General features: G+C 36.1%; 1 protein-coding gene across 1 annotated transcript; it reads left to right on the forward strand.

Annotated features, from left to right (window-relative positions):
- Positions 1 to 11,255: 11,255 nt before the first annotated feature.
- LOC120160784 (cyclin-D3-1-like) lies at positions 11,256 to 12,848 on the forward strand. Its single transcript, XM_039171123.1, has 5 exons — positions 11,256 to 11,788; positions 11,867 to 12,068; positions 12,152 to 12,267; positions 12,336 to 12,656; positions 12,701 to 12,848. The coding sequence occupies exons 1-4, from the start codon at positions 11,321 to 11,323 to the stop codon at positions 12,615 to 12,617; spliced, it is 1,068 nt and encodes a 355-aa protein (XP_039027054.1). The 5' UTR covers positions 11,256 to 11,320; the 3' UTR covers positions 12,618 to 12,656; positions 12,701 to 12,848.
- Positions 12,849 to 14,970: the final 2,122 nt, after the last annotated feature.

Genomic DNA, 14,970 nt, shown 5'->3' on the forward strand with positions numbered 1-14,970 from the left:
CTGTTTACGACACCTCCCGCACCATCGTGTTCCTTGTGCCGTTCCGAGTCCACCGGTGTTCTTCTTTTTCTCCGGCGGCGGCGGCGCGTTGGGAGGTGAACCGGTCAAACTTCCCGATTTGTTGAAATCGAGCTCTCCGCCGTTCAAAATTGTGAACCGAGCTTTGTAAGTATCTCGAAATCGCTCAAAATAATTTTTAGAAATTTTTCCGGGATTTTATCACTGTTCACGCGCCCCCACGCGCCGCCACTGCGCGTGGGGAAGGAAAAAGTGACCGGTTTGACCGGTTTTGGAACTGTTTTGACCGGTTTGACCGGTCACAACCCGACCCGACCCGTTGACCCGACCCGACCCGTTTACCCGACCCGTTGACCCGACCCGACCCGTTGACCCGACCGTTGACCGTTGACCCGTTGACCATTGACCGGAGTTGACCACTGTTGACCAAAACTTTGACCGGCTTTGATCGGGCATTAAACGACCTTTGACTTCGACCGAGTATACCTATCCTGACATTTTTCGACGTTCCAAATCCGATTCCGCTGTCCGTTTTTCGAAATTCGAACCCGAAGGCCTCGTAATTGTCAGTCAAACCCGTTGACTTTGATTTTGACCAAAAAAATTCCAAATTTCCGAAAAGTCATATTTTATGCTTTCGACGTCCTGAATCCGAATCCGAAGTCCGTTTCGCCAAATTCAAACCCGGTAAGCCGTCTTTCACTGATTTATCACCCGATTCGATCCGTTTATCGTAATTAAGCTCCGTTTCTGATATAATTTATGCTGATATGTATCTGAGGAATTATTGGAAGTTGAATTGAAGATCAAAGGCGTTCGAATGGAATTTTTATGGTCGATCAGTATTACACGGAAATCGAGGTAATACTTTACTACCTCTTTATGCTTTATGGAACATGTTGATATTGGTAAATGCATGAATAAGATAATGTTGGTCACTTTTGTGGAGTTGAATAATTTATTCACTCGATATGAATGTGGTAGAAATTCTGTAACTGAATACGGATCGAATGACTAAGATAAGAGATTGATAATTGTTAGAATTAAATTACAAGTTTGTGATTGGTGATAAAGAAATCAGCTCTGGATTTGTAACTTATATTTTATATCATCAAGGGTTAAATGTTAAAGATACTTGGATGAAAAATTATGAGAATACTCCGATATGGTAAAATTACGAAATTACCCTTATGTTGGAAAATGATAAGAATTGCCCCTGGAAGTTGGTTAATAACTCTGAAAAGACATATTGATCCGATATAACTACTGATGTGCATAAGAAATGTTAGTTTTATTTGGAAATTATGGATAACCGGTTTTAATCCTATGAGAGTTTGTGAAGGAATCATTTCAAAATCAAAGAATGTTCGGGAAAGCAATTGATCATAGGATCTCTAAATTATAATTATTTTCGTTAAGTGCTAATATTGAAATTATTTGGTTAAGAAATTACGAAAATGCCCTTGAGAGATAAAAGTCTGAATTGACCCTGAATGAGAGAGTACTTTGAGGATTTGTACTTAACTCGATTAAGTACGAATTTAATTGTTAAGATCCTGTCTTTGTACAGAAAAATTTATAATATTCCGTTTGTAAAATCTGAGAAGACACTTGACCCGAAAATATTCGAATAAGGGGTAAATACTTGAAGAGTAATTTATTGGAGGTATTCTGCTGACAGAATTGTTCGAAAGGACTGAAGTAAATGATAAGATTGAATTAAATAATAAGACCGGATGGAAGGAAATGATTGAAATATTCTAGAATTATAAAATGACCAAATTACCCCTGGAATGGAAATAACTCTAGAATGTCACCAAGCTCAGGAATGAATGGATATACTCAAGCTTTGAAATGAATAGAAAAAAATGTTAAGCACCAAAATGACCAAAATGCCCTTATGACCTAGAATAAGTAAATGTCTTGGATTAATTAAGAAATCCAAATAAACATGGATGTTGTGCTACCAGTAAAAGTTGTGAAACGCAACTTAAGTGATTAACCAACGTTAGTACTATATCATTACCTGAATGATATAAGTATCACTTGAATGTTTGTTCATCAGCTCAAATTTGGATCGATGATAATTCTGGAAGTACTTGGCGCAGCTCAACTCTAGAGCGCATACAGTACTAATAAGTGAGTAGTCGTTAGTCAAATCAACCACGAATACCAGAATGACTTTATTATATGAATAAATTGAAATGAAATGTAGTACAACGTGTATTTGAAATTCAGAAACGTCTGAATTATTCTGGAAAACTTTAAAGTAATCGAGATAGACTTGCTTACCAAACGAACTAAGTAACATCAATGAGTAAGGATTAAATAGGTGATTTGATGAGTTTGGAAACACTGTTGAACTTACATGATGAATTGTCATTATGGGTTATGAGCCATGGATCAAGTACGTCAGTATTTCCTGATATTGTTGAAACGTGGAAATGAAATAAAGACCGTTGGAAGATTTATTCAGTGATGATTATGGGGATGATCTATGGATCTGCACTATGGTATTAAAGAGTGAATACACTGGAAGGATAATGAATTGACTTGTTGACATGCATCAGTTTGAGACTTGTGTAACTCGAGTTGTTTGATAATATGATCGATAGTCGTAGATTGTAAATGACTTGAATCTTCGATTCTATATTTCATCTAAAATCACTTCGGTCATGTTTGAAAAAAAAAACAAGTAACGCAGATGGAAAAGATTCTGAATATCTCATTTGGTTCAATTGGGCTGAAATCCTATGAATTTAAAGTATATTCCTGAATACCCCTGATTGTTTGGGTAATGGAATCACTCGCAGTAAATCTGAATTTAGAATTATTATGTATAAAGGTTCCTGAACGTTTTCCTAAAGCACACGAAAATATAGTGGGATTCTAATGTATCAACATTAAATGTCTGGCTAGATCGGTTAGTAATCGATTCTCCTCAATAGGACCTTGTTCCAGGAATTCGATCAAATTTCATAAGTTTCATGTTATCCAAAATGATAACTACAATGGCCTCTGGAAATACTGGGATTCTCTAGTGTGTTCCCTACTTATTATTGAACTATTTTATTGGTTTTAATACGTGGTACACCGAATTCATTGGTTATTGTTTATGGATGCACCAATTTAATGTGACAATTTATGGAATATGGCTGCTATCTAATTTTTGTTTTGAAATGGTATATGATTACCATGTTTTTGGATTTATGGAATTTATGTCACGGTGCAATTGAATTTTGGAATTGAATTACGATGGAATAGCTCTGATCAAGCTAACTGGGCCTAATGTGACTCTTGAGGGCCCCAAGATGTTTCATTAGGTCGGCTTTCCTTTGCTGTGTGCTTAGGGTAAGCTATATGGACTTATTGACTTGGGCTTAAGGATACAAGCTTCAGAGCCTATCCTTAAGTCGGCTTTCTTTTTGCTATGTGCATAAAGTAAGCTATATGGAAAATAATTTTGGCAACTACTGATGGTGTACCAGAAAAGGGTTTAAACTATGATTTTCAAAAGTTAAACTCTTTACGAAATTGTGATATTTACTGGACTATGATTTGTACCTATTATGATTTTATTATACTGTTGGAACACACTAGACATCCTATTCGATCTCCTGAAAATGTCATACTTTGAAAGGTTTCTTATGAACTGAGATTCATGGCTTCTACTCGATGAACTTCTAAGGGAACCCCAAATTATTCTACAAGCTGGTATACATATGATTCAATAAGGAAATTATATGGCTTTCTATTTATCTACATGTCATGTAGCATCATCTGGTAGTTCTGTATTACTGAGCTTTCCAAAGCTCACTCTATTACTCACCTTTTCAGGTTAAAACAATTGTACCAGTGCATCTATCGACTTCAGTAAGGGAGTTCTTCCGGCGTGGTTGCAGAGTATGGTATTTGTGATTAGGGGGCATGTAATTGTATTTTGATTTATATACAAGTTTGGAAATCTGTTTTATTTTTAAATAGTGATAAATGATTTTATAAGTTTACATGTTCTGATAAAAAGTTTTAAAATTTCCGTTATTTTTACGGTGGGTCACTCCGGTGACCCTAATGTGACTTCCCGAATCGGATCGGGCTACCCGCATCGGTTTGGGGTGTTACATTTAGTGGTATCAGAGCTATGGTTTGAGTTAAGATTTTTCAAGATAGACCGGCCGGTCAAATGTCAAAATATGTCTGATCAGTACATGCCCCTAGACTGCAATCGTACCTCTCTGAGCCGGAACTCCAGGGCTGAGTCCCTATCTGTATTGAGTAAACCAAAGTTTCTATCTGCTAAGGCTATACTTGTACAAAAAGGAATACCAGTAACATCTGTCTAAACGCTGTAAAGTATCTCATGAGCCATGTGAGAGTTATTCATCTGAGAATTTCTGACTCGACTCCGGAAATGAAATTGAGATATGTTGCTGCTCTACGAGCCTATTCACGTATCCAATGCTGAATTGATTTCACAAGAATAAAGTTGTTCTGATTATTTACTTGGACTGAGGGAGAATTCTGAAGAGATTGATTACTCGAGAAAATTTTAAATTCTTTTATTGAAATAAGGAAAATTTATGATAAGAATGTATGCTCAGCTGGTTAAGGATAAGTGGAGGAATCGTACTTTTATAAAAGCTATTGATAGATTTGAAAGAACTGATGGAAGTTTTATTTATGCAATTATGTGACATGAATGAATTTCGAGGACGAAATTTTTTTAAGGAGGGGAGAATTGTAACACCCCAATTTAGGGGCTAAAATTAAGAAAATATAAATTGGTGGATTTAATTTGGTATTTTGAAAGAAATAAGGGATTAAATTGTAAGATTTCAAAGTTGACAGACCGTTTTAAGAAGTGCAGGAAGTTCAATGGCTAAACTCTTGGTTTAGCCATTTTTATGAGATATTATAAACCCCCAGACTCCCGTATGTTTCTGGAAAATTTTCCAGTTTTCCTCTCCGTTCTCCTTACTTCGAACTCCGATCTACTCGCCGTCCGACCTCCGATCGACGAGCCGAAACCACCATCGTGTTCGTTGCCAACCGAGGAACAAAACCCCTCAAACCTTTCGTCGTGAATCATCACCGTTCGTCGTGAATTTCAGTTGGAAGTATCGTCGGTAATAACTCGGTTTTAGTTGGTTTTTCATCGATTCACGACGATCGGGTCATCTGTTTACGACACCTCCCGCACCATCGTGTTCCTTGTGCCGTTCCGAGTCCACCGGTGTTCTTCTTTTTCTCCGGCGGCGGCGGCGCGTTGGGAGGTGAACCGGTCAAACTTCCCGATTTGTTGAAATCGAGCTCTCCGCCGTTCAAAATTGTGAACCGAGCTTTGTAAGTATCTCGAAATCGCTCAAAATAATTTTTAGAAATTTTTCCGGGATTTTATCACTGTTCACGCGCCCCACGCGCCGCCACTGCGCGTGGGGAAGGAAAAAGTGACCGGTTTGACCGGTTTTGGAACTGTTTTGACCGGTTTGACCGGTCACAACCCGACCCGACCCGTTGACCCGACCCGACCCGTTTACCCGACCGTTGACCCGACCCGACCCGTTGACCCGACCGTTGACCGTTGACCCGTTGACCATTGACCGGAGTTGACCACTGTTGACCAAAACTTTGACCGGCTTTGATCGGGCATTAAACGACCTTTGACTTCGACCGAGTATACCTATCCTGACATTTTTCGACGTTCCAAATCCGATTCCGCTGTCCGTTTTTCGAAATTCGAACCCGAAGGCCTCGTAATTGTCAGTCAAACCCGTTGACTTTGATTTTGACCAAAAATTCCAAATTTCCGAAAAGTCATATTTTATGCTTTCGACGTCCTGAATCCGAATCCGAAGTCCGTTTCGCCAAATTCAAACCCGGTAAGCCGTCTTTCACTGATTTATCACCCGATTCGATCCGTTTATCGTAATTAAGCTCCGTTTCTGATATAATTATGCTGATATGTATCTGAGGAATTATTGGAAGTTGAATTGAAGATCAAAGGCGTTCGAATGGAATTTTTATGGTCGATCAGTATTACACGGAAATCGAGGTAATACTTTACTACCTCTTTATGCTTTATGGAACATGTTGATATTGGTAAATGCATGAATAAGATAATGTTGGTCACTTTTGTGGAGTTGAATAATTTATTCACTCGATATGAATGTGGTAGAAATTCTGTAACTGAATACGGATCGAATGACTAAGATAAGAGATTGATAATTGTTAGAATTAAATTACAAGTTTGTGATTGGTGATAAAGAAATCAGCTCTGGATTTGTAACTTATATTTTATATCATCAAGGGTTAAATGTTAAAGATACTTGGATGAAAAATTATGAGAATACTCCGATATGGTAAAATTACGAAATTACCCTTATGTTGGAAAATGATAAGAATTGCCCCTGGAAGTTGGTTAATAACTCTGAAAAGACATATTGATCCGATATAACTACTGATGTGCATAAGAAATGTTAGTTTATTTGGAAATTATGGATAACCGGTTTTAATCCTATGAGAGTTTGTGAAGGAATCATTTCAAAATCAAAGAATGTTCGGGAAAGCAATTGATCATAGGATCTCTAAATTATAATTATTTTCGTTAAGTGCTAATATTGAAATTATTTGGTTAAGAATTACGAAAATGCCCTTGAGAGATAAAATAGTCTGAATTGACCCTGAATGAGAGAGTACTTTGAGGATTTGTACTTAACTCGATTAAGTACGAATTTAATTGTTAAGATCCTGTCTTTGTACAGAAAAATTTATATTCCGTTTGTAAAATCTGAGAAGACACTTGACCCGAAAATATTCGAATAAGGGGTAAATACTTGAAGAGTAATTTATTGGAGGTATTCTGCTGACAGAATTGTTCGAAAGGACTGAAGTAAATGATAAGATTGAATTAAATAATAAGACCGGATGGAAGGAAATGATTGAAATATTCTAGAATTATAAAATGACCAAATTACCCCTGGAATGGAAATAACTCTAGAATGTCACCAAGCTCAGGAATGAATGGATATACTCAAGCTTTGAAATGAATAGAAAAAAAATGTTAAGCACCAAAATGACCAAAATGCCCTTATGACCTAGAATAAGTAAATGTCTTGGATTAATTAAGAAATCCAAATAAACATGGATGTTGTGCTACCAGTAAAAGTTGTGAAACGCAACTTAAGTGATTAACCAACGTTAGTACTATATCATTACCTGAATGATATAAGTATCACTTGAATGTTTGTTCATCAGCTCAAATTTGGATCGATGATAATTCTGGAAGTACTTGGCGCAGCTCAACTCTAGAGCGCATACAGTACTAATAAGTGAGTAGTCGTTAGTCAAATCAACCACGAATACCAGAATGACTTTATTATATGAATAAATTGAAATGAAATGTAGTACAACGTGTATTTGAAATTCAGAAACGTCTGAATTATTCTGGAAAACTTTAAAGTAATCGAGATAGACTTGCTTACCAAACGAACTAAGTAACATCAATGAGTAAGGATTAAATAGGTGATTTGATGAGTTTGGAAACACTGTTGAACTTACATGATGAATTGTCATTATGGGTTATGAGCCATGGATCAAGTACGTCAGTATTTCCTGATATTGTTGAAACGTGGAAATGAAATAAAGACCGTTGGAAGATTTATTCAGTGATGATTATGGGGATGATCTATGGATCTGCACTATGGTATTAAAGAGTGAATACACTGGAAGGATAATGAATTGACTTGTTGACATGCATCAGTTTGAGACTTGTGTAACTCGAGTTGTTTGATAATATGATCGATAGTCGTAGATTGTAAATGACTTGAATCTTCGATTCTATATTTCATCTAAAATCACTTCGGTCATGTTTGAAAAAAAAAACAAGTAACGCAGATGGAAAAGATTCTGAATATCTCATTTGGTTCAATTGGGCTGAAATCCTATGAATTTAAAGTATATTCCTGAATACCCCTGATTGTTTGGGTAATGGAATCACTCGCAGTAAATCTGAATTTAGAATTATTATGTATAAAGGTTCCTGAACGTTTTCCTAAAGCACACGAAAATATAGTGGGATTCTAATGTATCAACATTAAATGTCTGGCTAGATCGGTTAGTAATCGATTCTCCTCAATAGGACCTTGTTCCAGGAATTCGATCAAATTTCATAAGTTTCATGTTATCCAAAATGATAACTACAATGGCCTCTGGAAATACTGGGATTCTCTAGTGTTCCCTACTTATTATTGAACTATTTTATTGGTTTTAATACGTGGTACACCGAATTCATTGGTTATTGTTTATGGATGCACCAATTTAATGTGACAATTTATGGAATATGGCTGCTATCTAATTTTTGTTTTGAAATGGTATATGATTACCATGTTTTTGGATTTATGGAATTTATGTCACGGTGCAATTGAATTTTGGAATTGAATTACGATGGAATAGCTCTGATCAAGCTAACTGGGCCTAATGTGACTCTTGAGGGCCCCAAGATGTTTCATTAGGTCGGCTTTCCTTTGCTGTGTGCTTAGGGTAAGCTATATGGACTTATTGACTTGGGCTTAAGGATACAAGCTTCAGAGCCTATCCTTAAGTCGGCTTTCTTTTTGCTATGTGCATAAAGTAAGCTATATGGAAAATAATTTTGGCAACTACTGATGGTGTACCAGAAAAGGGTTTAAACTATGATTTTCAAAAGTTAAACTCTTTTACGAAATTGTGATATTTACTGGACTATGATTTGTACCTATTATGATTTTATTATACTGTTGGAACACACTAGACATCCTATTCGATCTCCTGAAAATGTCATACTTTGAAAGGTTTCTTATGAACTGAGATTCATGGCTTCTACTCGATGAACTTCTAAGGGAACCCCAAATTATTCTACAAGCTGGTATACATATGATTCAATAAGGAAATTATATGGCTTTCTATTTATCTACATGTCATGTAGCATCATCTGGTAGTTCTGTATTACTGAGCTTTCCAAAGCTCACTCTATTACTCACCTTTTCAGGTTAAAACAATTGTACCAGTGCATCTATCGACTTCAGTAAGGGAGTTCTTCCGGCGTGGTTGCAGAGTATGGTATTTGTGATTAGGGGGCATGTAATTGTATTTTGATTTATATACAAGTTTGGAAATCTGTTTTATTTTTAAATAGTGATAAATGATTTTATAAGTTTACATGTTCTGATAAAAAGTTTTAAAATTTCCGTTATTTTTACGGTGGGTCACTCCGGTGACCCTAATGTGACTTCCCGAATCGGATCGGGCTACCCGCATCGGTTTTGGGGTGTTACATATACTATATTACTTACTAACCTATTCTATTGTTTTCCCCCTATTACAATCACTGATTTAATATTTTTAACAAAAATATTATTAAATTTATCTTTTTCTATTTTGATAACCTATATTCAAATATTTGATAGTAGTATGATGTAAATCTTTTTATTTTCCAAGTGATTTTCTCTCCCATAATTAACATTGATATATATTTTTTAATAAATTTATTATAGAGAAGAACATGCCAACATAATCATCGATTACCTTACAGAGACATAGTTGGGGGAGCGGAAGGAATCTAACACGGATGAAATGGATGCAGGCCATTTGGTCTTACACCAGAACCCTACAAGCAAAAGCACCAAGTCGAAAACGCGATCAACAATAAACGTTTTATTATTAAACATAGCATCGTTCCTGCAGAGCCAAATAGTCCAACAAAAACCCCAAAAACACCATTCTCCACACAGGTTTTGCATCGGCACGAATCGGTTGATTTTCCCAAGATAATACGAACTCACGAATACTGCCCGGACAAATAAAAGAAATGTTCCACAGCCGGCAAAATCTTTGCCATATGCTCCAAACCACCCTGCAATGACAAAAAAGATGAACAACCGATTCCAAATCACCCTGCAATGACAAAAAAAGATGAACAACCGATTCCAAATCACCCCCACAACAGACACAAAGATTAGGTGCCACGATATTAACGCCTCTTTTCGCAAGTTCATCTAGAGTCGGAATCCTCTGGTGAGCAATTCTCATAAAACGCCTCCACTTTAGGCGGAGCTAGCTTAGCCCAAACTTTCTTCGACACCGAATCTGCCTCCACCCCGTTGGAAGCCAAAATGTCAATGAATCCTTTCGGAAAATACTCACCGCTTGGGGTGCCAACCCAGATCAACCGATCTACAGTAGACAAATCCCTCCTTGGACAATTTATCAATCTCCAATACTCATCCCAAATAACAACTTCCCCCTCAAACAAAACTCTACGAATCTGAATATTCCAGACCCATGTTCCCTTAGAAATGAAACCAAACTCTGCCACCTTACCTTCTTTTTTGATTGCCACACTGAAGATTCTAGAAAATGCCACCCTTAACGAAGGTACTTCGGTCCAGTGATCATTCCAAAAATATATAAGAAGGAAGACACATCTTCCCTATCGGCAATGGCACTGCACGATACCAATTATTAGGCAATGCATTTTCTGGGAGTGTAATTATTAAGATAATGATTATAGATTCTTATAATTACGATGATTTTTTGAAATTCTAACTACATTTCCGATTCTTCACATTTTCAACCACAAGTAAAAATGTAATTATATTTGATTCAATGATAACATTAATTAAAATAATTATTTAAATATGTCTGCTTATATAATAACATCTAAAATCTTTTTTGAATAAAACGAGAGAAAAAACAAAAACAAAAAACAAAACGCTAGCTCTCGGCTAAACCACTGCTATGAACGTCACCGTGCAACGCAACCTCAATCTTAACACGCAATCATTGAAAAGTATGAATATCAAAGGAAGATTTCATGTCATTTTAGCCATCTCAAATTTACCTAAATTTAGTTGTAAATAAGTTTTTAAACACATATTTATTATATATATAGTTGACAGTTGCATCCAAATTTAAGTAACAGGATTCTAAGATTTAAAGTTACAGTATTCGAATGTCACGTGTTGGAGTAATTGTGTTGGTATGGCCCATGACTCGGGTGTTATTAATTATATCAAAGATTTAAACATATTTTCGTGTAGGTTTATTTTGATAATGGTTATGGAAACGTACTTTAAATGAGCGCAGGCATCCACTCGAACCCACAAAGCCCAAAAAACACGTCCTTTCGGTTTACTGTACACTTCCCCCTATCCTCTCTTGCAAAGAGAGATGGCTAAAGCTCCGTCCTTTGCCCACTCCATCTTCTTCTTCACTGTTGTCCTATAAATGAAACCAACATCTTAAAAAAAAGGTATTATTTCGGTGGATGAAAATGGCTTTCAATTCTTCACTTCTTTTCGATTCTCTTTATTGTCCAGAAGAGAACCGGGGGCAAGAGGAAGAGGCTAAAGAAGATTACTTTGTTGAAGCAGACGACGAACTTTCTGGGAACCCTTTTCCAGTCTTGTTTGAACATGACTTGTTCTGGGAAGACGATGAACTTTCCTCTTTACGTTCAAAGGAAGAGCGGAATCAACTGTTTGATACCCAGCAAACAAATGGGAATCTCGCCGGACCTCGCTTCGAGGCCGTTGAATGGATGTTGAAAGTCAATGTTCATTATTCCTTCTCCGCTCTCACAGCCGTTCTCGCCGTTAATTATTTCGATAGATTCTTGTTTAGCTTCCGGTTCCAAAGCGACAAGCCATGGACGATTCAACTAGCTGCTGTTGCTTGTCTTTCTCTGGCAGCCAAAGTGGAAGAAACCCAAGTGCCTCTCCTACTGGACTTACAGGTCCGTTTGGTACTTTTTTATGTTTTTTTTCCCATTTGTTTCGGCTTACCGAAGTTGTGATTTTGTTGGTGTGTTTAGGTGGAGGAGAGCAAATATGTTTTCGAGGTCAAAACTATCCAAAGAATGGAGATTTTGGTACTCTCTACACTTCAATGGAAGATGAATCCTGTAACCCCAATTTCATTTCTTGATTACATTGCAAGGAGGCTTGGGTTAAAGGGTCATTGTTGCTGGGAATTTCTTCGGAGATGTGACCAAATTTTGCTCTCTGTTATTTCAGGTTAGCACCAAAAACAAAAGTCCTTTGTTTTTCTTTTACCGAGTCATGAATTTGATCTTAAATCGTGTTGAATTCATTGGCAGATTCCAGGTTTTTGTGCTTCCTCCCTTCTGTAATGGCCACTGCTATAATGCTGCATGTTATGGATATTGAACTAGAATTCCAAAACCAGCTCTTAGGCAAGCTGGGAATTGATAAGGTACTTACTGTCCATCTTAAATGGTGCAAATTTTGTCATGGGATTTAAAATCTCAATGTTTCAAACAGGACAAAGTGGATGAATCCTGTAAGTTGATAATGGAATTGGCAAGAGCAAGAGTTGAAGGCACCCGATCAAACAAGCGCAGGTTCAGCTCGATTCCGGGAAGCCCAAATGGTGTAATGGATTTGTTCTTTAATTCCGATGGATCGAACGATTCGTGGGCAGTTTCATCATCGACCCTGTCTTCTTCACCTGAGCTTGTGTCCAAGAAGATCAAGACTCAGCGAGAACAGTTCCTGGAAAGGCTCGGCCATGCTCCATCAGATTTTCTCAGCAATCCTCACTAATTTCCATCTTCAATTTCTCACTGTGTAATAATATTTCTGTTCTTTTGTTTTTTGTTTTTCCATTGAGATGCAAGTTAAATTGCTTCCCATCTCTGCTTTTTTTTTTTCCAACCAAAACATGATTTGAGACAAATTTCAGCTTGTGAAACTCAAATGTCTCTTTAGGGAGTGATTGGTTGGTGAGAAAATTACAAGTAGAGATGGCTTGCATTTTATCCGGAAGAAGTTAACCCAAAAAAGAAAAATGATATAGCAATCCAGACTTCAGATTCCTTCCATTACTGCTTTAGCCTTCTCGTATTATATTGAAACTTAAGAAATTGAAGTAAAAAAAGTTTAACCCGAATATAGTCTGTTTTTAATCCCTAAACTATAAAAAAAACTAAACAATATCACTTAACTTCAAACAAGTATAATTTTAAACGATAATATAATAACAAATTTAATCCCTCCATCTCCGTTTACTCCCTCTCACCCATCACCGCTGCCTCTACTAATAGTTGCACAAATCACAAACCATCATCATTGACGAGGATAGATTGAAAGAGAAGGAGGGCAGTCTACTCTTTAAAAGTTTTAAATTTTTATTATTTTAAATAATTTTATATTTTTAATTAAAAATTTATTTTTTTATTTTTTTAAATTTTATAAGTTCATTATTGCTTAACATTTTATAAATTCACCGCCTTTCATGATCACAAATTACATGCTCCGCCATTTCCACGTTCATCGGCTTTCAATTATCATCATGGGAGACGGAATTATGAAAAACCAGATGATAGAAAATTACAAGACAAGTGCACCAACGAAAAAAATATACTTTATAATTAAAAAATCATTTGTGTATTTTAAGTTTTACTGTTCTAAATGTTCCTGTCATGATTCTAACATTGTGATGATTGAAATACATACGGACTGTAGTGTTCATGTACATTCTGATGATTGAAATACATAATGAAGGTAGTGTTCATTTACATGTATACTATACTTTGGTATGTATTTGTCTGCATGCCGTTGAGGGAACATTTTGTCTTGTCGGCCACTGGCAGAGTTTGTGACTAATTTTGGGGGTTTTGACCTCATCGGAAGAGCTCATCTTTAGTTTGAATTTTTTTTAGTAACACAAGAAAATATACCTACACAAAAGTACAAACCTCCTCAGCGACGAAACTAGGGGCTGGTGAAGACCTTGGTCCCCAAAATGGTAAAATTGTTCTCAAATCCTTATAAAAACCATAAAATTATAAATTAATATATGACAAAAAGTGTGAATTCATGGCACCGATCTAGCAGCAGCAATTTTCAAATGGAAATGGTGGGAATTTCGGGATCTCGACTAAAGCATAACCTTTTCATATTTCAACTCCCTAATCTGAATGCAAACTCAGTGAGAGCTACCCTTTTTTGACAGTGAAATGCATCCCAAAAGATTAAACTGTAGTTTTCCCATTACTTTAAGATTTTCACCCACCCCAAGTCTGGGTGCAGGAAAAGACAGCAGCAACAACATCTTACATGTGCTACCGCTTTCTTTCTACCACTTCAAACTAAAGTTACATAATCTCAAACTTGACTTTCTCAAACTTATTATTGTACAATATTCATACCTCTCTAGATTTTCTTACTAAATTTCTTAATCTGCGCAAACTGACTTTCGATTTTGGTTGTTATGTCTGATCATATTTTCTTCTTTTCTTTTGGTAGTTAGCAGTGTAGGTTTAGATTCAATTTCAACGGCTTTGGGAAGAAAACAACACAATAATACAATATTGCTTACTGATCACTAAAAAGAAGAAAATTACTGCCATGCATCATCTCAGAGCTCAATGCATGCTTTTGACTTATTGAATATTAATGACTTTCCTTTTTGGTAGAATAATAAATGAAAATATTAAGACTTAAACTTAAATTTATTAAATAGAACAGACTTAAATTTTAACTAAAAGTTAAGTTAGATTTTGTTATAATTTTATTTGTCGAAGATTATTTGATGATTAAGTTTATTTAGTAAGAATTCTTATTGAATTAGGATTCTTTGTGACAAAATATTTGATTGTATAAGTAGAGAGTATGTCTTATCATTTAAAATTATGAGATTGAATTATTTTGGGGGCTTACGTTACAGAGATAGTTTTATAGGGATATTGGAAGAGTGATTTGAGATGCACCAAGTTTTGGTATAGATATCGGGTTTTGGAATACATAAAATATCATGTATCTGTACTTTTCTTGATTTCTATGTTTATAGTAGATTGTTATTCTTCAGACAAGGTTGAACCACATAAATCTTACTTTTAATACATGTCTTATTTTGTGTTGATTTTATTTCTCTGCACCTAAATTTTAGTATTAT

Source organism: Hibiscus syriacus, unplaced genomic scaffold (assembly GCF_006381635.1).
Source record: "Hibiscus syriacus cultivar Baekdansim isolate YM2019G1 unplaced genomic scaffold, ASM638163v2 tig00111393_pilon, whole genome shotgun sequence".
Lineage (NCBI taxonomy): Eukaryota > Viridiplantae > Streptophyta > Magnoliopsida > Malvales > Malvaceae > Hibiscus > Hibiscus syriacus.